The following is a 27271-nucleotide window of genomic DNA, read 5'->3' on the forward strand; positions in this document are numbered from 1 at the left end:
ATGGCTAACTTTTCATGAAAATATATCTCCTAATGTGAACCTCTACTTCCCAAGAATTTGTAAGTCGTAGAGGCTCAAAAGTTAAGACCCGTTAGAGATGTGAGCATTTTGGTTGAGTATTTCAACAACAAGAAGAAGAAAGAAGAAGATTCAGACTTAAGTGTAAAGGGTTTGAATGGTCGGGTTTCTTTGAAGTTGGCGGATTTTTGTTGATTGTTTAAGATGGCCAAACTCAATTGCTTCTCTGGAATTGTTGGTCGGAAGAAGAAAGTTAAGGTGAGAATAAATGTTATTTTCTGAATTGTAATGGTTATACTAGTTGGTGATTTTTGAAGATTGATAACCATTATCCTTTATTTGATTTAGGCCAATGAGGAATCCGCAAAAGCTGTTGATTTCAACCAGGCGCTAAGCACCCTACAGGTAAGGCTTCAACAGCCTGTGAAACCTTTTGAGACGGATGAGTTGAAGTCAACTACTTTCGATGTTCCTTTGCCGTTAGGAATCGAGAAGAATTCTGAGTGCAACATAAAGGTGATCAGCCATGAGAGTCCTATTGGGTGTGAAGCAGCAGAGGTAGCTTATGAAGGGGAAGATGAGCATGAAGAGAAGTCAATCAAGCGAAATTTGTCTGACTTTGATCTTAACGTCCATGAAATCAACCCAGCTGAAGATTTCCCTTCGAGGTACAAAGGATGTTCCAAGTCCTTTGACGCTGAATTGAATGAATTTGAGGACATAATGGAGAAAGAGGTTGATAGAGACGTTGACCTGATGCAAAGTGGGCATGTTAGTGATCCAGGGATCAAGAAGGTGGAATTTTGGGCTTCTCCGAATCTCAAGCGTTCATGCTCAAATTTGGAGACAAGTGACGTGATCAGAAAGATAGCGGATCAGCTGCCTCCTTCAAAGTCTCAATCTTTTGAAAAATATATTTCTAGCTGTTTCCAGCCAAAAACTTGACCCCCACCACAACCCAAACTCATCTCCCTCCCTCCCTCCCACCTGACCACCCACCGCCTCCATCTCACTCTTCATTCTCCACCACAACCGTCTCCTCTCTCTCTCTCTCTCTTAAAATCTATTTTTTTTTTCTTTTTCTTGTTTGCAGACTACAGATTCCGATTGGCGATCTGGCGGAGTTCAAAAGGTACAGCTTTTTATTCCGTTCTTTCAACTTTTTTTTTTCTCTTTCCTAAAATTGCGAATGGGATTCTCTCCGCACAGTTCATTGTTTGTAGCGCTCGATATTTGGTAGGCTGAAAATTTGTCTCTCTTTTCTTTTTTCACAAGATTATTTATTGTAGAATGTTAGGCTTAAAATCTATTTTTTTTTTCTTTTTCTTGTTTGCAGACTACAGATTCCGATTGGCGATCTGGCGGAGTTCAAAAGGTACAGCTTTTTATTCCGTTCTTTCAACTTTTTTTTTTCTCTTTCCTAAAATTGCGAATGGGATTCTCTCCGCACAGTTCATTGTTTGTAGCGCTCGATATTTGGTAGGCTGAAAATTTGTCTCTCTTTTCTTTTTTCACAAGATTATTTATTGTAGAATGTTTTGCATGCTTTTTCTTTTTCTTTTTTCTGGGAAGGATGAGTAAAGTGGGATTCTTTTATGTGTTCTTGTTTGACTTGATGATCATGAGATTGAATCTCGATTTATTGGGAAAATAATTTGGAGTAGTTTCCTGAAATTAAGAATGTTTTTTGTTTTTTTTTTGTTTTGGTGATGATGTTAAATTATTAATTGAATTTTGCTAGGGAAACTGGGTTTTGATTCCTTTTTCTTGGTCGGGATTTAACAGGGTTGGTCTAGAACAATCCACTAATTTTGGCGAAGCTTCTGGAGGGAAGCTTGAGGAGATACAACTCTGGCCGACAATCTAGAGATATTTGCTAAAGCCGGAGCAGGCGTATGTCCTTTGTTTTCCGGTCCTCGACTTTGTTTCAATTGGCCTCAATCACTTGTTTGGTGCCTTCCCATTGATTATGGCTAACTTTTCATGAAAATATATCTCCTAATGTGAACCTCTACTTCCCAAGAATTTGTAAGTCGTAGAGGCTCAAAAGTTAAGACCCGTTAGAGATGTGAGCATTTTGGTTGAGTATTTCAACAACAAGAAGAAGAAAGAAGAAGATTCAGACTTAAGTGTAAAGGGTTTGAATGGTCGGGTTTCTTTGAAGTTGGCGGATTTTTGTTGATTGTTTAAGATGGCCAAACTCAATTGCTTCTCTGGAATTGTTGGTCGGAAGAAGAAAGTTAAGGTGAGAATAAATGTTATTTTCTGAATTGTAATGGTTATACTAGTTGGTGATTTTTGAAGATTGATAACCATTATCCTTTATTTGATTTAGGCCAATGAGGAATCCGCAAAAGCTGTTGATTTCAACCAGGCGCTAAGCACCCTACAGGTAAGGCTTCAACAGCCTGTGAAACCTTTTGAGACGGATGAGTTGAAGTCAACTACTTTCGATGTTCCTTTGCCGTTAGGAATCGAGAAGAATTCTGAGTGCAACATAAAGGTGATCAGCCATGAGAGTCCTATTGGGTGTGAAGCAGCAGAGGTAGCTTATGAAGGGGAAGATGAGCATGAAGAGAAGTCAATCAAGCGAAATTTGTCTGACTTTGATCTTAACGTCCATGAAATCAACCCAGCTGAAGATTTCCCTTCGAGGTACAAAGGATGTTCCAAGTCCTTTGACGCTGAATTGAATGAATTTGAGGACATAATGGAGAAAGAGGTTGATAGAGACGTTGACCTGATGCAAAGTGGGCATGTTAGTGATCCAGGGATCAAGAAGGTGGAATTTTGGGCTTCTCCGAATCTCAAGCGTTCATGCTCAAATTTGGAGACAAGTGACGTGATCAGAAAGATAGCGGATCAGCTGCCTCCTTCAAAGTCTCAATCTTTTGAAAAATTGCAGGAATTAGCGGAGAGAATGAGGAAGGACATGTGTCCCGGCAGCCCTAGGTCCGTTTTGACCCATGTCAGTGCTGATAAAGTGATGCTTAAGAAGCATTCTTCAAGCCAAGTTCTCCCATCTAGAAGTAGAAAGTTATGGTGGAAATTGTTCCTCTGGAGCCACAGGAACCTGCACGCACCATGGACTGCAAAACAGCGGACAGTTTCTACTACCAATGCTGTTTTGAACCAGCAAGGTGGGTACTGCTCGGATACTCTCGAACCAAACAGAGGTACGGAGTTCAGCAAGATGGAATCACCTGGATCTTTTACTGGAGAGTCTCTGGACAAAGGGCGCGCAAACAATGAAAACGATGGGCAGAGCTGGGACGGTTTTCATACTGGAGTTTCTGGTTTGTGGCCTCAGAACCAGTGGCTTGCTTTCCCAACAGAATCGCCCTCTCCATTTGCTAGAGTGGAAGAGTGGGTCAAACATCTTGAGCCACACCCCTCGCTTCAACTTAATGATGATGATGAGAAGAATGATGGAACTGTCTTCCCACGCTCTCCTCCTGTGACCTCTACATCACAGGCAAGATTCCCAAGCCACGCAACTAGGCGCTCCGATATCAACCTCACAGAGGAGATCTTACATGCCAATAGCGTCATTCAGTCCCTAAATTCTTCCTCAACTGTGGCCCACATTGCTGGTATTGGCTTAAAAGCCATTCCCACAATATCATGCTTCACCAGTCTCCGATCTGTCAATTTGTCAAACAACTTCATAGGTATGCTAATGCCACAGGAAAAATGAAATTGAATGACGGACATAATCTTATCGACTAGTACTAATTGAGCTCCTTGGTGTTTGGTTCTTTCTCTATTGCAGTTCACATAACTCCAGGATCACTGCCAAAAGGGCTTCACACACTCAACTTGTCAAGAAACAAGATCAGCACCATTGAAGGACTAAGAGACCTGACCCGGTTGCGAGTACTTGATCTCAGTTACAACCGAATATCGAGAATTGGACATGGTAAGCTTAGAACCTTGTCATTTCGCGAGACTTCTTTTACAAGGAGAAACAATTTCCTCTAATGATGTATTATATTTCTGTATCAGGATTATCAAACTGTCAACTAATTAAAGAGCTCTATCTTGCCGGGAACAAAATTAGTGATGTTGAGGGGTTACATAGGCTTCTAAAGCTTACAGTTTTGGACCTGAGCTTCAACAAAATAACGACGACAAAGGCTCTGGGCCAGCTTGTGGCAAACTATAATTCACTGCAGGCTATGAATCTGCTAGGGAATCCAATTCAGAGCAATGTCAGCGAGGACCAGCTGCGCAAGGCAGCTTGTGGTCTCCTCCCAAAGCTTGTTTACTTGAACAAGCAGCCCACAAAGCCGCAAAGGGCAAGGGAAGTGCTCACTGATAGTGTTGCCAAAGCTGCGCTCGGGAATGGCGGATATAACTCGAGGAGGAGGGCAGGAAAGAGGGTTAGCCAGCTTGGGGCATCCGTCAGCGCACACAGGAGCAGCGCCAGTGTTGCGCATAAAAGCAGACACAGGTCAAAGAGCAGAGCTCATCACAACATGCCCCAAGCGAAGACATCAGCTGCTATTGCTTCTTCGTCCCGTCAGATGTAGGTCTCTTATGTCGCCACTTTTTGGTACTACCTTTCTCCTTTTTTTGCTTCTATTGTCAAACCATTTCTCTTGTTTGAGGTTTTAACATGTTTATAAGTCCTTGCAGTTCAGTTTGAGTTTTGTAATAATACTATAGACTGCCTTGACGTGCCTTCGGATGAAAATGAACTGATCGTCTTTAAAATCCAATAATTTAAATATTTTCAAAAGAATAATGCAAGTGCGTTATGCAGCCTCCATTCGTTAGCTGATTGCTTGTGAGACTTGAGAACATCAAAGACTTGAGACTCGTCAAGATAGATTAGGATCAAGGAATAAAATAAGTGGAATAGAAAACATATGGGAATTCTAACTAAGCAAGAAAAGAAATTGAAATACAAGCGAAATATGTATTCTCCGTGCGTGCAAAGAAATAGCGACGCGACAGTTAATGAAATCTCGTTGTTTTGCGTTACAAACGAAATTCACATAAAGCGACCAAATAGGCATCACCGGCTTTATTGAATTAGTCAAAGACAACATCAGTTCTGTGGCCGAAAGGAAGATTTACAGGAAGATCCACTGGGTCACAGAGGAGGGACATACGGAAGCGTTATAGCAAAAAGTTGAGCATCTTTATCCTTTTGTTATTACGGAAACGTTATAGCAAAAAGTTGAGCATCTTTGTCCTTTTGTTATGATTCTTGTCGCCGTGTATCCTCGGGCCTACTTAATGCCGGGAAGTACGGAAGTCAAAACTGTTTCTCCTGTAGAATTGGTTGAATGAATGAAAGTCAATAAGGCCGCAAATTTAAATTTTCAGTTTAAAATTTTTATAGTAAAAAATTTTTAAAAAATGTCATTTAATTTTTTTTTATTACAGTAAAATTTTTTTAAAAAATATCACATCTCAATTTAAATTCACGAAATGAATGAGACTTAAAGAAAGATTAAATACGAGAAAAGTAATACGAAAGGGAGAAACTTTTATTTATTTATTTATTTTGCCCTAAACGAAATCCAGATGTAGCCCAGATTTCTATATACATATCGTAATAGAAAGTTAGGTTCATTGTCAATGTCAAACTTTAAGATGCAATAAGATTTCGAAAATGGTCGATCTTTGTGCGTCAATAATCAAGTTTTATAGAGATGTAACTAACTAAAAATTCGCACATTGTCATAAAAAATACTGTTATATTATATAGAAAGTTATAAATTTTTATAATATAAGGTTAGTTTATATATATATATAGTATTTTAGTTAAAAGTTTATTAAAATGTATTATAATTTTTGTTTTATTTTTTTTTGGTTCTTTTTAACTGTAAAATACAAATTTTTTAAGAAATTAATAATAATAATAATTAAGAAAGTTAAAATCTTTAATTAGTGTAGATTAAAGAATTTAGAAATAGTTATATTATTTGATTCTTAAACGTTTCTGGGTGGGTCTGTTACCTTTAGTTCATAACTGAATTGATTAAAAATTGTTAAGATATTATTCAAAATAGTAAATGTTGATTTTTATTGATAATTGATATAATTAGTAAATATATCTTACCTTTTGATCGATCTTTTTGGATCTATTGTTGTAGCACCTGATATTTGTGATAGTGATATTGAAAGATGAACATTTTCAAATATTTTTGAAACAGTTGTAGTTATTTGTGCTCCCCTTTGTTGAAAATAAACTTGTAAGATTTTTGTTTGTCCTTTTAACTGAGCAATGATTGGTGGAATTACAAATAGATCAGTAAAGCCTTCATCAATTGTTAATGTAGATAATGGTTTTTTGATCAATGCTTGGGTTGCTCTTCCAACCATTGAAGTAATTTCTAATTTAATTTATTTAAGAAGGTGCGATTTTATTTTATTTTAGTGTATTTTTATTTAATTTCATTTTTCATTCAAATTATTTATACTTTATTATTTGAGAGGCTTTGAAAATTTGATGTAAAATGATATTGAATAGATAAAATTAGACCACAAATCAACACCTTTCTTTTTCAATGTTTTTCTCTTTTAGTCTTTGTTTAGTTTTAGTCTCAAACGCACGCTACACGCACATGATTAATTTAAAATAATATCCAACACAAATTGTGTTTTTTTAAAAAAAGTAAAAAAGAAGACATAAAAGAAATGAAAATAATAAAAGGGCAAACTCTTAAGCAAAGAGAGTGAGAAAATAATCTAACTTATTTCGTTGTGTTTTAAATTAATTTTATTTTGTTTTGTCTATTTTTTTATTTAATTTGGTGTTATTTGATTTTACTTTAGCGTATTTTTATTTAATTTTATTGTATTATTTATAGTATTTTTATTTAAGTAATATAAAAAATTTGATAAAAAACGGTGGTAAAACAGACAAAATTGAACTCTAAATCAATTCATAATAGTAAATAATTATAATAAATAATAAAAATTTAAAAAATAAACCGTAAATAGTTTGAAACTGTTTGATCAAAAATTATGATGGCTGTGATTCGTGAGTGAAAAGAACACGCAAGAGAAAAGCGTTCAGCCGGGGAGACAGCTTTGCAGTGGTGGGCCCCACCACTTTTTCCTTCAGCCATCCGAGCGTCGACACGTGACAATCTTAGAACGAAAGACACAAAAGTCCATATGCAAGAAGAGAAAAGAGAAGAAAAAAAAAAGAAAGATAAAATTAGCGATTCACACTAAAAAAATAAGAGACAAAAATAAAATTTTAAAAATGTTACTCTACAATGAATATTAAATTATGCCTGTATAAACAGTGCACAATGCCTTTCCTTTAGTGTATATAATAATGTACAGGGAAACAATTAATCGCATATTGTCAGAATGTAGAGTGAAAAGAATAAACAATGGGATAAGATGGTAAGCTTCGAAACGACTTCTTTCATTAGCAGAAGAAAAGAGAGAATAACTCAAAAATAATAGTGCTCGTTTTTGAAAATAATTTTTACGTATTTTGATTTTATTTTTTTATTATATTTAAAATAATATTTTAAAAAATTAATTAAATAAAATTAGTTTCAAAATTATTCTCTGCGCCAGCTCTAAATAAAATTTGAACCCGCGTATGAAAGCAACAAAACACGTATCTGTCAATTTTGCACTTAGAATCACCGCCAGTCCATTCATAAGTTATAACTTCAATAAATGCTTCAGATGGAGTGATCTTCGTACTCAACAGCATCAACGTACTACAGATTGTGCAGCTTCTCCAACCATACTGCAGAGAAAGAAAAACTTGTAAGAGAGAGCTAGAAGATTCGATCGACATTAAAAATATCCAGTTTGTTCAGGTTTCTGTCAAGGAACAAATGTCTGTTGAGGAAGCAAATAGCCAATCAGATACAGTTTTATGGGAGACTCACTCACTAGGGGTCTCTTCAAACGCTCTAAAAAAGCCTTTAATACAACCAATTTCAACGTAAAAGAAGTCTTGAACAAAACAAAGGCTGTTACTTAGATGATATACATACGTAAGATCAGCTCCAAGCAAGAAAAAGACTGCCAACATCAAATGCCAGCAGTTTTCCCACAATTGGAACAAATCTCTACTTAAATTCATTTGCATATTTTTCTCCGGCCACCCGGTTTTCCTAGCAGCTCAAAAAGTCCTGATCCAACATCAATGAAGATTTCACAAGTTTTCCATCATCTATCCACTCACGTTACAAAAGACAACCAGTTTATGCAGTAATCATTTTCCATCAAATACTGAACCGAGTTCATTTTCCTGCATCTGGGCATACTTGAACAGCTTCTCAGTAAAAACCACCTGGGAGTCTTTCTTAATCAAATCCCCATTTTCATCATACGCATCTTTCAAGAAAACAGCCCAGTTCATCTCCGTCCCGGCCAGATAAAACGTCCTCGGCTGCTTCAAAAGCACCTGGTAAGTATGCTTAGTCAAGCTAAACTCCTCCTTAAACTCCACAATGTGGTGTATAGAAGCCCTCTTCTCTAACGTCAAGCTCAGGAACTCATGCAAAACACCAACCCTATACTTCTCCGCCTCCAAACTCCAAAGATCCAATCTCGAACCGTCCGAGTACGGAGACACCAGCGGAAGGGTGTTCAGCAAGTTCAATTTCCGCGTATCGTCCTCGTCCAGATCCAAATCCTTCCCGTGCTTCACCGCGAACTTGAAAGCCCTTTTGGCCTTCTCCTCATCGACCATAAACTCCCTCTCGAGCGCACTCACCGCCAAATTCTGATCCCAATTCACCAATTCAAGAACCCTCCTCCCATCACCCTCAACCACAACCTTAAAATAATCCGGGAATTTCGCAATCCGGTCCCTGAAATCATCCGGAATTCCAAACAACGACCGACAATGATGAATCTTACTCAAAGGAATCCTTTTCCCCGCGGACATCATAAGCAATTTCCTCACTTTGGTAACCCGATCCGCCTCCATTTCGTTCATAATCGCCCGCTCCTCTTCGAGAAGCTCGTCCATGAAATCGGTGAACCCGAGCCACATTTTCCCGTCGCAGTGGCGGGAGGGCTCGAAGATGATGAGAGGGTGGCGCTGAATAAAGCGGGCGACTTTTCGGCCGCGGGGGAAGCCGAGCTCGCGGTGGAGCTTTCCGGCGTCGTCGAGGCGGAGAACGCGCTCGGGCTGCTTGGAGAGGAACTGCTTGGAGCGGAGGAGGAAGCGGAAGAAGGCGTCACGGTCGAGGATGCGTTCGAGGGAGGGGATTCGGTTAGGCTCGGATTGAACGAGCTTGGTTCTGGGGCTCTCCTTCTTCTTGCGCTTCTTCTTGAATTTCTTCGGGGTTTTGGTGATGAGGAACGAGGTGGAGTATCGGGAAGCCAGGTGGGGGGTGGAATTGGGATTGGGATTGGGATTAGGGTTTTGGAAAGGGGACGAGTGTGAGAAGATGGGAATGGTTAGGGTTCGGGAGGTTCTGGGACGGGTGATTCTGGAGAGGAAGAAGCAGAGAGCCATTGAATTTGGGGGTTTCGGGTTTAGACAATTGGCGGAGCTGTGGAAGATTTCGGCGCCAAAATGCTGGGGGAAAAAAAAAAGTCGTTCTGATTAATTACCGAATTTCTTTTAAAATTGTAATTATTAAAATTAAAATAAAATAAAAGGAAGAAAAAAATTCCGACCTGCCGGATTCGAACCAGCGACCTAAGGATATCTGATGATAATGATTAACCAACTACAGTCCTCCGCTCTACCAACTGAGCTAAGGTCGGTTGATGTTATGTTTTGAAAAGATTTTATAATTATTTTCATTATCCTTTAGCACAAGCGAATTTCCGATAAAAAACAGGGCTACTCAGAAGTGCAAAAACCAGCACAAACCATTAGTTTGACTAGTTCCCAAAGCTATGAGAAACGGTTAATGTCTAAAGCACAAGTGCGCACAGGTCCATCACAAAAGTTTTACGAATAAGAAAAGAAGAAACGAAATAAATTACTCATCTATTCTGAGTTAAAATGTAACTTTTTATGAGAATTTTTAACTGTAATAAAATTAAAATTAAAAACTCAAATTTGTAAAATAAATGAGGCCTAAACTTATCCTTAAATTGCATGAACTTGAATTTTTACCCTTCAATTTTAGTTGATACCCTTTTAATATAATTATTTGATTAAAAAGATATTAATTAAGAATAAATAGTAAAAATCTAAACCTATACACTCTAAAGGATATTTGTCTCTTTTTTTTAAAAGGAAAAAATAATCGTAAATTGCATATAAATAAGAATTGAAATCTAGGAAGCTTTGGTCGAATTCCTTCAAATTTCTATGTGGGCATCAAGCATTTCGTGTCAAAAACTAAAAGATAAGAGCGTCTTGGCACCGTATGAGACGCAATTGGGAGGGGCAAGGATACATTTGAAACTAAGCAAATGTATCATTGGTTCATTTTTTTATTTTTTTTTTCAGAATGTTCTGGCTCTACGTAAAATGCACTAACAATGGAGGACAGAAGAAGCAAAAGAAGAAACCTTTATTGAGTCATTAGCTGTTCCTAATTTTTTTTTTTAACAACTTTTTGGCTGGACATACGTGCTCCATTTGTTTAGTAATAGGTGATCACTCCGTCATTCGCAGTGGGTAAGCATTCCCATGCAAATGTGACCCATATGATTGCCACTTTTGTGTGTGTGTTCAGAGAAGTGGAATTTATAATGGAATCTTGTTTCATGGAGAATTTTTGTTTTCCTTAACGATTGGGAAGCAATATACACGAATGCTTCAGAAAACCAGACTTCAACAAATCAATATTGACCCAAACAAAAAGGAAATAGAAAATAAAATGCCTGAAGAAAAAAATATATGTTCTATTATTATTATTATTTTTTTTTTCATTTACTTTAAATGAAATGCCAAGCATTTTATACACTAAAAGCAAACAGCACTTGCTTATTCTTTTGTAACATCTTCACAATCTTAATGATTTGGTCGTATAGGTATAATGAGACATCACATGGAAAATCAAAACTAATCCTATACTTCTCACCTGCTCTGCGCCTCAATTTTGCATAATTACAATGCCCTATGAACGCCTTACGGCTCCATAGGAGTTGTGGTCGATCATACTCCGGTTTTTTACGTTTCTTCTGTTCAAAATTTCGATTCCCCCCATTCTTTGGCGAAGCTTTTATGATGATAAATTAACAATCAGTAAATGAATATGAATACTGTGAACTTAACTTTCTTGGGCTATCTTTGAAAACTCAAAAAAACTAGTTTGCTTGTCTCTTGAAGAAAGGCTTCTGGCAGATAAGGAGCCTCTCATCACTGTTACTCTCCATTTCTATAACTCGGGCATCCCACTTCAGCAGTGTCGTCAGCGCTCTCGCTGATTCAATAAGAGGAGCTCTGTCGCGGATGATCACCCAACCCTGCAAAAACCATGTCAGACTACCCCACAAATTGGTGCAGAGCAGGAAATTCTCAAATCTTTTTAGTAGCTACTGAAATTCGAAACCACAACATTTGGAAAAAGCAGGGAATTTAGGACCTGATGGCCAACCAAAATAAAAGAAATAATGCTAGCAACGAAAAAATTACGGCTTCATGTCATCTGAGCTAATCCTAATACAGCAATTACTAAGTGACTAATCAGAGTTTTCTGCAACAACTAAGCCACTAAAACTTAATATCAAGAATTAGAAGCGAAGAGGATCATTTGGTTTTGGTACCTCCGGACGAAGTATGCGATCGATCTCAGTGAATAGGTCAAGCATGGTACATCTTCGTTGTTGACTAGTTTCAAGAGAAAGAAGTCCTTCAGCATGCACTAGATCGTATGTTCTTGGATATGTTGGAAAAGCTTCACACCTAAAACCAGAAACAAAAAAGATTATCTTAAATAAAGAAATTAACAATCAACTTCCTTTGCAGCAAGAGAAATTTGAATTCGGGTCAGAATATTCCCCACTTTGGGCAATAAGCTCGGACTCAGGCCAGGCAAGAATTTTACTGAAGCAATAGTATTGTACAAGGCACTGGGAGGAGAAAAGTGGGAAAGTGGAAGCATACCAATCGTGCAAAACGCCAACAAAACCACGGTCAAGGATCAGGGGAAGATAGTTAGGTCCACTTGTTGGAACGACATTCATGACCCACACAGACTTTTTAGATCTCAGGAGTGCAGAATTAAACCCACCAAAATGAGCATTCATGTCCAGCACATTTCTAAGCATGTTATAAGGTGGTGATGGGTCCTCATCACCAGGCCTCTTTGGATGATCCGAAAATATTAATGGTGACAGAAGTGACCAATAATTATTGACCGCAATTTTCCAATTTACATCATCTTCAGAAAGTTCTTCTGGATGCAACCCTGAAAAACATAAAAATAAAAATAATACAAAAAAAGTATTAACACATAGTCACAGGCAAGGCGACAAGTCTGATAGCAACATATTAATAAATTACAAACAAAGAAGCCCCATTCCGCCCAGCATGCTGTTCCAAATTTGTGTAGTAGGAACACAAAACTTTACCATATATCGCAAGTTCATTCTTGTTCAGATTAGCCCTAGAAGGCCACGAGCTCCTCTGTTCAATAGGAATCCATCTGCGGCTTTGTGTTCCTCCAATACAGCTTTGAAGTGGTCGATTATAAGGAGATTCAACATCGTGACCCTTGCTGCATAGAGGAGGCCCGGAACCAGGCTTCCTGGAGAAAGAAGATACATATAGCATTATCAGGACCAGTTGAAAACTCCGAAGTTGTATCATCCCATGGTCTCTGCGATGATATTATCAACCCAACTACAGAAGGAAACCTGTTTTGTGAAATAAGTTTGAGATAAGCGCCTTACTGTGCACTATAGCACTTCTTTGTACTCGTCTTCTTCCACACAACAGTTTCATCTTGCTGTTGCAACAACTCCCAGCAGAGATGTTCTGCAAAATCACGGACAAAGTTCCACCTTTTCTGATTCTCTTTGTTTCGAAGGAATGTCTGAGCATTAGTAAGTGGTGATGTCCAGACAAAATATCCACCTGGCTTTATAACTCTATCAGCTTCAATCAGGAGTATACCATCTGCATCAAATTTATAAACAATGACAAAACAAACTCCATCAATAAGCAATTTTTCTTGTTATAACCATGGTTAGTATAGGCATCATACCTTTTTGATCCCAATCAATGCCACATCGTGCACAATGCAGCATATCAAAGGAGAGAGACGGATAAGGCAGTTGTTTTGAAGTAAGGGATCCAATCATTGCGGGAAGACCCCTTTCAAGAGTCAGCTGAACTTGACTGCCTGAAGCCTCATAATTTGCAATGCACATAGTTAATAGCTGTTTAGAAAAGAGATGTGCTCCAAAGCTACCGTAACCACAACCCACATCCAGGATGGTTCTTACCTGCAAAATTTCAATAAACATTTATAAGGAACATTTCCGATAACACGAGGGGATTCACTCAACAGGGTAACATCTGCGTATTCATGCATGATATGCTGATTTTCTATGTAATCAAAATGTTCGATTTTGTAATAAAAATGGTCGATCATGGAGCCCATATAGTAACATGTTTTGGTAACAGCAGCAAGCAAACTAGTTCAAGGATTCATTGGAGTCATCACTGTGCTGTATAAGTTGTGATTCTTTTCGAATTATCTACTGCATAATTATATGATTGAAACAGTTTGGATTTACAAAAAGGCTACAGTTTTCCAGCCAAAGGTTTATATAATTATTTATTGAGATCTTGGCTCAATATGTTCAAATGTACGACAAGATATGCCAAAGACTTGGATAAACAGGCATACTCGGACAGAACTAAGGCACATGGTAGAGAGACAGCCACAAACAAGAAAAGGAACATGACAAAGTAGTTCAGTACACAAACAAGTTCAAAAACAAAATTTAACATTTCACTTACCCCAGATTTAACCAAGTTAGATTCATTTCTCAGACCTATCATTTCTGCAATTTGATGTGAATAGTCTTCAACGCTATCAAACATGGGTGAGGCTGACCGAAAAGAAATCTGCTCTTCTTCCAACATCATCATCCTGAAAGTAAATGGTTTGAGGAATTAGAGAAAGATCAAGTAGTTCAGTGAAAGATAGCAATTGACAACTTGACAAGAGAACGCCCACTACCTCTTGGTGAAGCTTCCAGAAGAAAGTACTTCCTGTGCTGTAATTTTCACATTTGCCAACCAGATTACATCTTTTCCAGTGGGCCACCTGAGAGGAATCTTGTAGTTTGCGGGTGGAAGAACTAAACAATTTTGCCTCATCCCACGTGGGCAATTCCCGTCATACTCATGCCCATCAGATAAACCTGATTCGAGGTTCTCCGACACATTGAAGCAGGGAACATAATTTTCAAACTCCTGAGGACAGAATTCCATGTCTTTCGACCTTGAAGAACCAAGAGAGAGCTCTCCAATATCCCACAGGTCCGAAACAAGTTGTTCTTGGAGTCGCCTATAACCAAGAGATATGTGACCCCTTGAAGATGTTGAAATGGATATTGTCCACCAAAATGATCCAAAAAGAGCAATGACTATAACCAATGCAAGACTCAACTTCAGGAGTAGCAATGTCAATTTGTGTCTGTTTCTAGGAGTGTTGGAAATTAGGGAATCCGATGAAAATCCATTTTCACTATTCCCATATTTGGAAGGAGAATTATTATCTGGGAAAACTACCCGAAGAGGCATCCTCATCGAAAATGAGCCCTGATCAGACGAACCTCTTCTATCCAAATCTTCTTTCTCTGTTCTATCTATCATTTGAGAATCACTAAAATTATTGCTGCCACCGGAGATCCGTACCCCGGATATACCTCGATGCAAAGGCCTGAACATTCTTTAACCCAGACAACAAATAAACTGCAACAGGAAAAAAAAAAAAAACATAGATGGGGTTATAAAATCCGAAAAATTACTATATTCAGAACTAAAACAGGAGAGGATATCAGTAAATCAAGTAAAAAACCTACCTTCAGGGGAGAAAAAAAAATTACAAAATCACATTATGTTCCTCAAAGGGGATGTGAAAAGGAATATAATCCTAACAAAAGAAACGTAGCCATCAACTTTTTTTTTTTTTAATCCCAAACAAGTAGAAGCGTGAAAAAACAGAGAAACCCAGAAACGTCCTCCACTTAGATTCCAACAAACATACCAACCCGGATTGGTTTTTCACTCAAGAGAGTTCAAACATAAGTTGACGCGAAACCCAGAGCAATTCTCGTCCAGATAAAGCCAAGTAAACAACTTAGGAAAAGCAGCATCCTCGGAGAACATCATTGTACCAATTCTCAATACTAGATCCATAGACCAAGCAAAAATCGAACGTATTGAGGAAATTATTCCAGTCAACAAAGAGGAAAAAATAATTAAACTTGCGAGGTATTGGTATATTGAAAAAGAGAAAAGAGGTGGCACAAAAAGGGAAATTGAAGGGAAATTAGTATTTCGAGGAAATAAAGGAAGAGAGAGAGAAAGAAAGTAAAGCAGATACATTTACAGATGACGAAAACAGTAAGATCACTTTCAGTCATCTTCCTAACCCTCAAATAAGAAAAGGGCAATCTTATTTTTCTTTCAAAAACTCATTTCCACTTAGAAGATTGTAATATTAATGCTACAAAATACAAAACTGACCCAAAACTTTATCCCAATCCCATTATCAAATCCACTATATTCGAAATCAAATCGAATCTAACAAGCGAAAAACTACCTTTTGGGGGAGGCAGAGAAGAAGAAAAAAGGAAGAATCAGCGCAAATTCATGGGTTGGTTGGTTTTCGGGTTACGCCACAGAAGAAAAAGAACGTCTTTTTGTTTCTTCTTCTGTTATTGTCTTCTTTGTAGTATAGATAGATGAGCACAGAGAAACCCGAATTCTTCGTTCTCGTTCTTCTTTGTTCTTTCTTTCTCTCTCTAAAATGCTTAGCTGCTCAAGTGACAGAGAAAGAGAGAGAAATAGATAGAGCGAGGGAAGTGAGAGATTTTGGACGATCCAATCACGACAGTCCTCGTGAAATCTGAATATTAGTTAAGGTTTACGGGAAGAAAAAAATAAAAGAAAAAGAAAAAGAAAAACAATCTTTTAATATGAAAAAGATATACAATAATTCTGGCAAAAAAAAAAAAGATGTACAATAAATGAAATGACATATCACGATTAAACAAACAATTACTCTTTACGTCTCACCTGTAATGTTCGGACCCAACTGTAATTCTTGGCGTATAATTGTTTTTTCTTTATGGAAAATAATAGCGCGTTTTTGTGTTCATATATATGTCAAACAAATATAAAATTTTAATTATTAAGAGGATGTTTGTTTTACAATTTGAGTTAAGAATTTGGATTGTGTTTGTGAGAAAAAAATATTATAATAAAATAATAAAATTTAAATTTTTATAAAAAAAATATTATAATAATAAAACTTGAGTTATGAAAAAAATAAAATCTAACCCGTTTATTTCGTTGATTCGAGTTTAGAATTTGAATTTTATTACAGTAAAAAGCTCTCATAAACAATCAGATCTAACTTTTTTGCTACAGTAAAAAATTCTCATATAAAATCACATTTCAACTCGAATTAAAAACTCGAATCAGCGAACTAAACGGACTTATTTTACAGATAGAGAGAGTTAACACTGGAAAGTTTCTCCTCCGTCTATTTTTAACACACTCTCTCTCTCTCTCTCTGCCTCTAGGAAAGAACGTTTAGAATTCTCGATACAAAAACAATGGCCTTTTTCGGGATCAGCCCCACTTGGAGATCCTTAGTCAATTAACTAATTAATTAACAAATAACTTAAGTCCTTCTCTCTCTTCACGAAAATAAAAAAGTTAAAATGGAAAAAAAAAAATTTACTCGCTGACATGTGTGAAGCGGTGGTAGATCTGAGCTAGAGGGAGAGGCGGAGACAGTGTGATATCGAAAATTATCAGATTGTTTTTTCTTTGTGAAAATTATATAAAAAGATTGTTTTATGGATACGCTTTTGACTTGCTGTGATTTCACTTTGCCGGACACTCATTCACTTTGTTTTTTTTTGTTTTTTAATTAATTAATCTATTCGTTTTGTAAATATATTTTTAATCAATTTATTAAAACTTATCATGTGAATAAATAAATTACATCTTTCATTGGCAAAATAAATAAATAAATGGCATCATGTTGCTACTAATTTGCCATAGAATAGGAGGAAATATTTTATTTACCGACCCCTCCTCTCATTTATTATAGTGCATTGCATTAATGCAATCAATCTTTTGTAATAACTAAGGAAAACCCAGTTTTTAATAAATGGCTTGTGAATTAACTCAGAAAATTAAGGAGCTTAGATCTGGTATCTCTGGGGAATAGTTATTAGGGTTCAAAAATTTTGCCAAGATGCACGGTATAATTTCAACTTGCATTAATTACAGACACCCCAACATAATGATAATAATTAGTAATGGTAACCCAAAAAAAAAATGGAGTTAACCCGTGAACTTTTAAACATGGTTCGAAAAAGGGAGAATCAAAGACAGATTTTCAACTCTTTTATTAGTGCATGATAATCATTTCAAGGCCTTTGGCAATTGTCTCAGCTGTACAACCGTCCAAATTGCTAAATGCTAGCTATTTACCTTTATTTCGTCTCTCTCTTTAAAGATTCTACTCTAACATATATTAATAATTTCTTAGGAAAAAAACATATATTAAATTAACAAGACTTTTTTTTATTAAAAAGTTTAATGTTAAATAGAAACATAGATTATTAATTAATTATTGAAAAAGAAAAAAACTAGTGTGTGCGCCCCAACTTGGAGGAGAGTGAGCGCCCCAACTTTGACAGAGAGTGATACGTTGGGCCTAATTTGGCGTCAGATGACATGGAGCTCTCAGAATCAGAAAAAGGAATCTTTAGGCTACGTTTAGTTAGAGGATTTAAATCATGTGATTCGAATTATTTTTTATTTATGTAAATTTTTTGTGAAAAAAAATATTGTAACGAACCATAAATCATGATTCGAATCAAGAAACGAATCTTTCCACCAAACATAACCGATTCTCGTTACCAAAAATTGCTATGCTTTAATAATAAAAAATTATGCTCTTCAAGGGTATGATGGTAATTTAGTTCATCCGAACTTGAATGTACATCGAGTCAAGAGTCAACACCGCTTTTGAGCACCGACGTGTTGGATCGTGGATGGCTATGAAATAATGAAACCTACACGAACCACACTGGAAAAATGCCAAAAACAGGAGGATTTAAATCATGTGATTCGAATTATTTTTTATTTATGTAAATTTTTTGTGAAAAAAAATATTATAACGAACCATAAATCATGATTCGAATCAAGAAACGAATCTTTCCACCAAACATAACCGATTCTCGTTACCAAAAATTGCTATGCTTTAATAATAAAAAATTATGCTCTTCAAGGGTATGATGGTAATTTAGTTCATCCGAACTTGAATGTACATCGAGTCAAGAGTCAACACCGCTTTTGAGCACCGACGTGTTGGATCGTGGATGGCTATGAAATAATGAAACCTACACGAACCACACTGGAAAAATGCCAAAAACAACTAAAATAAAGATCAATTTGATTTTTTGGTTTTTTTAATAAGGGGAATTTTTTAAATGCGCGGGAGAGAGTTCACGTACTCACATGCAAGTGCAACGATAAGAAGAGCCCTGTCCATGTAAAACATAAATTAATTAAAAAGAAAAAACGAGAATAAATAAATAAATAAGAAAAAGAATAATAATGAGGTTCTTTTCTGGTATGTTAATATACAAATAAATTAAGTTTTTTATCTGTTAAAAATATATCAAATCTTATAAAAATTAAGAAATATACAAATTTAATAATTAAAAAAATTTAATCTACGGAATTAAAGAATCATCCTATAAAATTATAGACTAAAAAAAAAAGAATCTTCCCTATAAAATTATAAACTAAAAAAATAGAGGATGGAAAAGTGGGTCCCAGAAAGCTTACGCGTTTCGTTGTCGGTGGAATAGGATGGGTGTGACGTGTGAGAAGGATGTGGAACGGTGAGGGGTGTTGCGTGTCACAGGGAATCACACCACTCTCACTCTCCGCTTTATTCAGTAGTAGTTGTTGTTGTGGTGGCGATGGCGCAAACGCGGAATTGGGAATTTGTAGACCAACATCGTCGTCAAACTCACGGTGCTCCAAATATTGTTCTCTTTCTCTTCTCGCCTCTCACTATTTAATTTTCCTTCTTTTCTTTTCTTTTTTTAAGTACGATATTAATTTTTTTTTTCTTTACTTATGAAAGTACAGTGTGTGAATTTAACCAACAACGATAGTGGGCAGGGGCCAGAAATATATGTTGATGTTCCATTCCTAAAAAATAAATATATAAAAGAAATGAAAGAAATATATGCTGACGTGGACTTGGTTTTTTATCACCTAGTGATCTTGGGTCCTACACGCACGCACCCGCCTTTACAGTCGTAATGTATTAGGATTCTTCCCAGGCCAAAAATATTTTAAATTTTTTTTAAAAAGAAACGTGTTTTCAATTTCCATAATTCTATTTTTTTCCCTAACAGAAACTTTATTCACATATGATCCCAATTCAGAGAAAGTTTTATTGTAAGAACTATTGTTTTACCCTAGTGCTAAGAACGGTCTTTAAATTTATGGTATGTTTATTTCACAATTCAAATTAAGAATTGAGTTATATATGTGATAGAAAAACTTATAAGAAAAAAGTTAAATTTAAATTTTTACGAGAAAAAATGTTGTAAAAATAGAACTTAAGTTGTGACTTGAGTTATAAAAAGATTAAAACCTTAGTGTTTTAATAATATGATGTGTGAGTATGACCAATTTTAAATTTCCAGCTATGAATTTTTATATAAATACTTACAAATAAGACGGTTAGAAATTAAAAACTAATTCAACACGAACGATTTATACATATTAAGACTTTAAAGAAGGTGAAAATAGAGAAGAATTTCATAATACGTTGCAAATTGAATCATCTTATGACTTATAATTACCGCTATACATGTAGATTGTTAAATTTTTATTAGGTTACTTCGGTTTACTTTTTTTTTTAATTTTATTTTGAGTATGATAACGTATGTTTTGATGTGATTTTACATTTAAAAATTAATTTGTAGTACTAATAGAATCGCTGTAAAATTTCCCCGGTAAGCAAGAAAATATAAGATTGTTATTCTTTTCTTCATGCAAACGCTTGGTAAAAGGGGGAAAAAAGCGTGTAAACTTTCTCGTGATATATCATTTTTAAGTGGACATGCATGTGTGTGACGCGCAAGAGATTTATTGCTGTTATATCATGGAAAGGCAGGAAACTTCACATGAAAAAGTTGAAACAGAGACGTCAAGACATTGAGTGCGTTTAAAATTTATTTTAAAATAATTTTATTTTTTTTATGAAAATAAAAATAAAAACGTTTTCAATCTTATATATAAATTATTTTTAAAAATACGTTTAGTAGTTTTATCAAGAGATTATTTTGAATATAAAAAAACTCATTAATGTCTCTCTCTCTCTGCTCGAGAGAGAAAAAAACGTAAACAAAAAATAAAAAATGACTAAAAGTCATTTTTTATTTATCTCTTATTTTACGTTAAACTAAAAAATCATTTTTATTTCCGTTTTTTGTCTTTAATTGTGTCAAACGACGTTTTGAAATCATTTTTATTTTTTATTTCTTAAAAAATGTGAAAACAAAAATAAGAACAACTCTAAACACAACAATTGATTGCAACAGTTTAATTTGGCATTGCACATATACTATTATAAAAGAGATAATTAAGTACATGTGAACATTTACTTTGTTTTTATATTACGTTGAATCAAACAAATTAATTGAACACGGAAATAAGGAATTGGTTCGCACATTTTTTACGATATAATTCTTTCCTAAAAATCTTGGATCCACAGAAGAAAGTACACTTGGTTGTTGCACCAGTAAAAAGACCAAACAATATTGCAATAAGTCACGTTCTTTTTTCTATTAATCTTTCGATATTTTCGACTGTACGTAATTTTTGTTTTTGTTTTTTTAAATGAGTGATCTACTAATTAATGCGCGCGCGCATATATATATATATATATATATATATATTGTATGCACGTCCTTTTATTGTTTGTTTTTTGGTCGTTTTACTTCTCTCCACGGAATTTACGCATGCTTACATATGTAGTGCCACATATAATATATAATTTATTTTAATAATTATTTTCCTCAAGTTCTGGATCCAGTGGATTAGCCACTATAAAATGGGCCAACTTATAAATTCATTGTCATAACTGAAACGAACCCCACTTATCCTACCAACAAAGTTTGGTATCCACCAATTGTTACCTCTGTAGTGTACTAAAATTTCGACCCTACAGAGTGTTTGATACTTGATTTTAATCCATTTTGCTTGATGCACAATGCCTAGAGAAAACTCATGAAAAAGCTGCCAGGTGCTGCCACTAAATCAATCATTTTTCTTCTTCATTCTTCTTGGGCAATTAATATTTATTACCACTTTTTTTTTTTTTTTTTTTTTTTTTTTTTTCAAGTCAAGGTTTGAGCAGAATCATTAATATCAAATTGTGACTAGAGTTATTTTTAGTTCTCATTTTATGAACATGTAAATGTACTTAATTCTCAGAACATTTTTATTCAGTCCAACGGGACCCTTGCTCTACTAGACACGGACTCACCAGTGGAATTCACCGATTTGTATCTGGTGGGACTCTTACCTAATTAGATTAAATAATTTTTTTAAAATTCTCGTGTATACTAACAATGCATTTTAAGAGTATTTCATATATTTTCTTTTCTTTTCTTTTTTAACTTTCGGCCATCTAAGTTACTTGTACTTTGGCAAGACAATTTTTGCAGATCAGGCAGTGCTGATCAAGACATATGTATAACCTCTAATTACTACTAGCTAGTGAAGAGTCAACTTAGCTAAATTTTATTTGAACACGATTTTCCTCTTAAACTTGGAATCATAAACATAAATGAATGCACATATTATGTTCATTAATAATGCATTTGCATACTTCTCTAGACTGGGGTAACAAATTTTTTTTTAAAAAAAAAAAAAAAAGATAAGGAGGAACAAAAAAGTTTCACATACAAGTCCAATGGTCTCACAAGTGGGACTTTATCCCATTTATTGCCTTGTTTGGCTCCATTTGATTTCCATCCACATCTTAATTTTTTAATCATTACCGATTTCAATTGTCAAAAATCAATGTAGGACAAGAATAAGTATCCAAAGACAATAATAAATAAATAAATCGATCGACTAATTGGAGCATTTTTGCGTGGGTCAAACACTTCATGTGACTGCAAGGTGGGTATTTTTCCATATTGGCAGTGCTTAAGGCAATAATTTGACTTTGACTCTTTTAGAATTCGTGCGTTAGGCTAAATCCCATTCTAAAGTGTCTACCTGCATTATACACAGCCACTAGAGAAAACAAATAATAATTAAAAAAAGCTGCACCTAATGTCCATAATCATCGGCTAAATTATCAAGTAAAGGACAAAATAATCGTTCATTAGGTACGACCTTTGCAGTTCAAAGCCAAACCCCCAAGTCTTACCTATTTTCAGGGCTACAAATATCATAATTTACTGTCTTTTTCATTTCACTAATTTGAATTTAAAATTTGAGTTTTATTACAGTAAAAAACTCTCAAAAATAATATCTAATTTTTTTGTTATAATAAAAAACTCTTACATAAAATCACATGTCAACTCGAATTAAAAACTCAAATCATCTAATTAAACGGACTCTAAATCCATTTATTTTTAAAATGAATGCCAAACGTGTAGGCCTACGAAGCAAAAGTCAAATGGCCTTCGCTCGTAACTTTACAAATATAAAAGATAAAAATCTCACTCTCATCTAATTTCAAAATTAAAAAAGTACCAAAAAATTTTAGCTATATACAACGCTTCTCCATGCAGTATTGATAATCCAAAAAATTTCAAAATTATTTATTCTGTGTTATATATCTCTCTCATATAATTTCAAAAATTCAAAAAGTACCCCAAAATTTTAGCTATGTACAACGCTTCTCCATGCATTATAGAAAAATTTCAAAATTATTTATTTTCTGTTACAGGCATAACTTAATAGTAAATTCATACGTGAAAATTGAGTTGGGTGACAGTTAAGCCATTCAACCCAAAACATATGGCCATATTTTTTATAATTTTTTATTTCAGGCAAATGGCCGTGTTTTTATGTTTTAGTGGGTTTTCTTGCTCCCGTTTCACATCAAACAAACAAGCCAACAGAGTGAAAAAAAAAAAAAAAAAAAAAGAGTAAGAAAAAGGTTGAGTGCTTGAGAAATGTAGAGAGAGGATGTACCTGTGACTTTGGCAGAAATATACAGGCAGAAAGAGTCGAGGTGAAAGTTAGGACATGCCAAATAGGCCGATATGAGGCTCGACACTATTACCCCGGTTCCGGTCCTAATTAGACACGCTTAAATGTTCGGTTGTGGCTCATACGTGAAAAAGAGACCCATCTCAAGATAAAATTGTTAAAGAAGAAACCCCATTTGAAGAAGACCGACGTAGGGCATGACGAAATTTTCGTTTGAGTTGTGTTGTGAGTATTGGCATGTTCCACTAGAGCGATCGTAAGCATCACCAATCATTCCAAAACGATGCATTTTTCCAATGGGCTTTAATAAATAATGTTTGGTATTTGGTTGCTGTTTTACCAAGAACCGCAGCCTGCCATATCCTTCCCTTGTAAAACAAGACTTTTCTCTACTTGGGTATACTGTATACCGTCGTCCTTCCACATCATTACTCTGACAAAAAAAAAAATACAAATACTATTGTTGATTCGAATGATCTCAAAATACAAACTTGAAAGAATTCATTTTGATCTATCAAGAATGTTGAAACAAACATTTCTTTTTTAATTTTAAGGGATAAAAGTTAGAAACAAAATGTAAAAACATCATGGTATTTAGCTAAAATTTAAGGGATATTTTTTTATTTTCCCATTTAATTTGTGTCTGTAACATTAGAAAGAACTTTTACGTGGTTGTGGAGAGGGCATGACAACATATATTTCATCGAAAATTTCTTCTGTGAAAGGGGAAAGCATCCCTTTTTCCTTTTCTTTATCTCTTTAGACAATTATTGCATTAATGTATTAATGTGTTTTGGTCACTTTCTGCTTAACTGTACAGCACAATGACAGCAGCCACTGAGTTTCCTTAATTGTGTCTTTTAGGGGTTGTTAAGAAAAACCTTCACAATTTGCTGCTCCATTAATTAGTCAACCCGCTAGAGTTTTTCAGATTGTATAATTGTATTAGTATAGTTTTTTCCCCCCACTTTATTTTGTTCACTCTTATCAAATATGGTTTTTGAGTGAACAAAATGGATCAATTCCTTTTGCATATAAAAGTGAAATTTTTTAGAAAAATAAAACTGCACATATTTAAAGTATACAAAAAAAAAATTGATAAAAAACTTAAAAATATGTATTGACAGAAATCCTTTAAAATAACATTAACTGACTATAATAATGTAAAGATGCATGATAATTTTTCTTGAGAAATATGTACATCGTCATGCAATTTTCAGAAATTGAAAGCGCAAATTGTTGAGACAATGAAAGTGCATAATGCATTTTACTCTGTATATCCCACCGTGGCTGATCGGCCTCTCTCCGCCTGACACGACAAATTTGTCTCTGTTCACCTACAAGTGGCAGACACTTGGGTGGTCTAAGCCTGTACATCTGCTTTAAAAACAAAACAACAAAACGCAAAAAAGTGGTATATCAATGTAGTCCGTATTTTTAATCTAAAACAATATCCTGTGATTGATCTAATAAATATCTCATTTTTGCGTCATATTCGTTAATTTTATTTATTTTTGTCTATTTTACTTGACAGAATAATTATTCATTATGCACATGTAGTGCTGAAAATTTGGGCCGGGCCAGACGGGGCGGCCCAAAGCCCGTCACTGTGGGCCCGGGGCCCGGCCCGGCCCTAGTGTAGGGCCGGGCTGGGCCGTAATTCCAAGCCCGCAGGCGGCCCGAGCCCGGCCCAAAAAGCCCGAATAGCCCGACCTGAAAATAGCCCGAAATGGCCCGAATTATTATTATTTTTTTTAGGTATTTCGGCCCAAGGCCTAGGCTGCCCAATTTTTTTTTTTTTTCCTTTTTTGGGTCTTTTTGACCCAAGGCCAAGCCTGCCCAACGGTAATATTACCGTTGGGTGGGCTGACTCACTGCCGTGAGGCAGTGAGTCTAATTAATATAGCCTTGGCAGAGGGCTGCAGGCTGCAGCCCTCTGCCCTTTTTTTTTTTTTTTTTTTTTTTTTTTTAACTCACTGCCTCACGGCAGTGAGTAATAGCCTTGGGCCATGGCAGAGGGCTGTAGGCTGCAGCCCTCTGCCAAATTTTTTTTTTTCCTTATGCATTTTTTTTTCCCTTTAAAATTTTTAAATTTTGTCTATAAATAGTCCCTCTATTAATCCATTTTTTTCACACAACACAATTTTCACTCTATCTATTCTCTTCTCATTCTCTAATTTTTTCTCAACTCTCAATTCTCACTCATTAATTCTCTCAATTTTGTTATTTCATTTTTGTTCAAAAAAAAAAGTTTGTGATTTTCTAATCTCTACTCTAGTCTCTACTTCAATAGAAAATGGAACCAAATATGTATAGGTATGGTCTTGATGGTGTTGACTACTATGGAGTAGATGATCAAGACATTGAGGAAGCAACAATTCAACAAATGGAGGCGGGTGACCAAGTAGGTGACATGCCACAAAATATCAATATTCAACCGAATCAACCCTCAGAAATGCCGACGGGCTCAAGTGGTTCAACAGCATCAACGACAACGACAACAAAACATTCGAGACAACGTGCAGAATGTTGGAAATACTTCACTACACAAGAGAAAATTGACGCTGGAGGTAAGAAAATAAAATTAGCTACATGTATATATTGTAAAAAAGTTTTGACAGCAAATTCTATGAGTGGAACTCGACACTTGAGAGATCATGGACTTAAATGCGCTAGACTACATCAAGCCAGGACAGAGCCTACACAAACTCAACTTCAATTAAACCTGGATGGTTCGGTAAGTACTTGGTCCTATAATCCTCAACTTGCTAGGGAATCTTTATGTCGATTTATTTCTGCTTTAGATTTACCTATTAACCTTGGCGATAACCCACATTATGAAGCGCATATTCAACGTGCATATTGTCCTCAATTTCAAAAAGTTTCTAGAACTACTACTAGGAGTGATATGATTTCATACTATGAGAAAATGCGTCTTGCATTAATAGCTAAAATGAGTGCATTAAATTTTTCAATTGCATTAACCTCTGATATTTGGAGTGGTAGGGCGAATCAAGATTATTTGAGCGTAGTTGCACATTATTTAGACTCTAAATGGAACATGCAAAAAAGAATTATTGGTTTTAGACTTATTGATTGTTCACATAATGCTGACAATATTGTTGAAAGACTTGTTAGTGTTATTCAAGATTTTGGTATACGAGACCGCATTATCTCTATCACCTTAGATAATGCTACAGCTAATGCAAGGGCAATATCAATGTTGGAGGGACTTATAAACTCGTATAGTGGTGGAGTTTTACTTCATCAAAGGTGTGCATGCCATATAATTAACCTCATTGTCAAATCAGGTATGCATATGGTAAGTTCCACAATTGATAATATTCGTCATTTCTTCATAATTCAAACCCCTGCATTGCTGAGTTTAAGAGGTATTGTAAAGCAGAAGGTATGAAGCCTAGAAAGTATGGTCTTGACATGCCTGCTAGGTGGAATTCAACAAATATGATGTTGAAGAGTACTTTACCATATAAAAATATTATCACTATTTTTTTCAATACAAAAATGGGCAAAACAATGTTGCAGGAAAATGATTGGTTTATTTGCGAACGATTTGTGTGTTTTTTGGAGGTTTTTTATGATTCTACTGTTTTATTATCTGGTATTTATTATCCTACTTCTCCATTAGTGTTGCATCAAATTTGTGAGATTACAGACTTATTTGAAACGTATAGAAATGATATATTATTTAAACCGATAGTAGAACAAATGGAAGTAAAGTTTAGGAAATATTGGTCTGAAATTCCTCTATTGTATTGTTTAGCAATTATTTTGGATCCTAGAGTAAAATTATCCGGTCTTGGAAATGTTCTTTCTCATATCGGTGGCCAGTTGGATATAGATTATACTTCACAGGTTGTTAACACA

The 27271-nt window shown here is 35.4% G+C and overlaps 3 protein-coding genes and 1 non-coding gene across 7 annotated transcripts; 1 reads left to right on the top strand and 3 right to left on the bottom strand.

The window, feature by feature from the left end:
• Nucleotides 1-968: 968 nt before the first annotated feature.
• On the top strand, nt 969-5351 carry LOC21395919. Of its 2 annotated transcripts, none has more exons than XM_010100308.2 (5): nt 969-1150; nt 1804-2263; nt 2354-3689; nt 3791-3937; nt 4024-5351. In XM_010100308.2, exons 2-5 carry the CDS (start codon nt 2210-2212, stop codon nt 4548-4550), a joined length of 2064 nt encoding a protein of 687 aa, XP_010098610.1. In that variant the 5' UTR covers nt 969-1150; nt 1804-2209; the 3' UTR covers nt 4551-5351. The 2 variants fall into 2 exon arrangements, with proteins under 2 accessions (XP_010098610.1, XP_024022894.1); XM_024167126.1 differs by lacking the exon at nt 969-1150 and adding an exon at nt 1317-1393.
• A 2299-nt stretch (nt 5352-7650) lies between these two features.
• On the bottom strand, nt 7651-9539 carry LOC21395920 (protein WHAT'S THIS FACTOR 1 homolog). Of its 2 annotated transcripts, none has more exons than XR_002902401.1 (2): nt 8001-9539; nt 7651-7747 (listed from the first exon to the last, which is right to left on the bottom strand). XR_002902401.1 is itself a non-coding variant. In XM_010100309.2 (2 exons), the coding sequence occupies exon 1, from the start codon at nt 9473-9475 to the stop codon at nt 8222-8224; it is 1254 nt and encodes a 417-aa protein (XP_010098611.1). In that variant the 5' UTR covers nt 9476-9539; the 3' UTR covers nt 7658-7747; nt 8192-8221. The 2 variants fall into 2 exon arrangements, 1 of the variants encoding a protein (XP_010098611.1); XM_010100309.2 differs by having other exon boundaries at nt 7658-7747; nt 8192-9539.
• A 94-nt stretch (nt 9540-9633) lies between these two features.
• TRNAY-GUA lies at nt 9634-9729 on the bottom strand. The gene is made up of 2 exons: nt 9693-9729; nt 9634-9669 (listed from the first exon to the last, which is right to left on the bottom strand). It is a non-coding gene; the product is annotated as a tRNA-Tyr (tRNA).
• A 1071-nt stretch (nt 9730-10800) lies between these two features.
• On the bottom strand, nt 10801-15990 carry LOC21395921 (probable pectin methyltransferase QUA2). 2 transcript variants are annotated; one of them, XM_010100310.2, is made up of 9 exons: nt 15705-15990; nt 14115-14851; nt 13892-14024; nt 13131-13371; nt 12817-13042; nt 12496-12671; nt 12029-12332; nt 11689-11827; nt 10801-11388 (listed from the first exon to the last, which is right to left on the bottom strand). In XM_010100310.2, exons 2-9 carry the CDS (start codon nt 14825-14827, stop codon nt 11230-11232), a joined length of 2091 nt encoding a protein of 696 aa, XP_010098612.1. In that variant the 5' UTR covers nt 14828-14851; nt 15705-15990; the 3' UTR covers nt 10801-11229. The 2 variants fall into 2 exon arrangements, with proteins under 2 accessions (XP_010098612.1, XP_024022893.1); XM_024167125.1 differs by lacking the exon at nt 15705-15990 and adding an exon at nt 14962-15418.
• Between the last annotated feature and the right edge of the window lie 11281 nt (nt 15991-27271).

Source organism: Morus notabilis, unplaced genomic scaffold (assembly GCF_000414095.1).
Source record: "Morus notabilis unplaced genomic scaffold, ASM41409v2 Scaffold1012, whole genome shotgun sequence".
NCBI lineage: Eukaryota > Viridiplantae > Streptophyta > Magnoliopsida > Rosales > Moraceae > Morus > Morus notabilis.

Coding starts and splice junctions, on each gene's coding strand:
- LOC21395919 (XM_010100308.2), top strand. CDS start 2,210: ATGGCCAAACTCAATTGCTTCTCTGGAATTGTTGGTCGGAAGAAGAAA. Junction 3,690..3,790: donor TTTGTCAAACAACTTCATAG/GTATGCTAATGC, acceptor TCTCTATTGCAG/TTCACATAACTCCAGGATCA. Junction 3,938..4,023: donor AATATCGAGAATTGGACATG/GTAAGCTTAGAA, acceptor TTTCTGTATCAG/GATTATCAAACTGTCAACTA.
- LOC21395920 (XM_010100309.2), bottom strand. CDS start 9,475: ATGGCTCTCTGCTTCTTCCTCTCCAGAATCACCCGTCCCAGAACCTCC.
- LOC21395921 (XM_010100310.2), bottom strand. CDS start 14,827: ATGTTCAGGCCTTTGCATCGAGGTATATCCGGGGTACGGATCTCCGGT. Junction 13,043..13,130: donor CATTGATTGGGATCAAAAAG/GTATGATGCCTA, acceptor AATTTGATGCAG/ATGGTATACTCCTGATTGAA. Junction 11,828..12,028: donor GTTGGCGTTTTGCACGATTG/GTATGCTTCCAC, acceptor TTCTGGTTTTAG/GTGTGAAGCTTTTCCAACAT.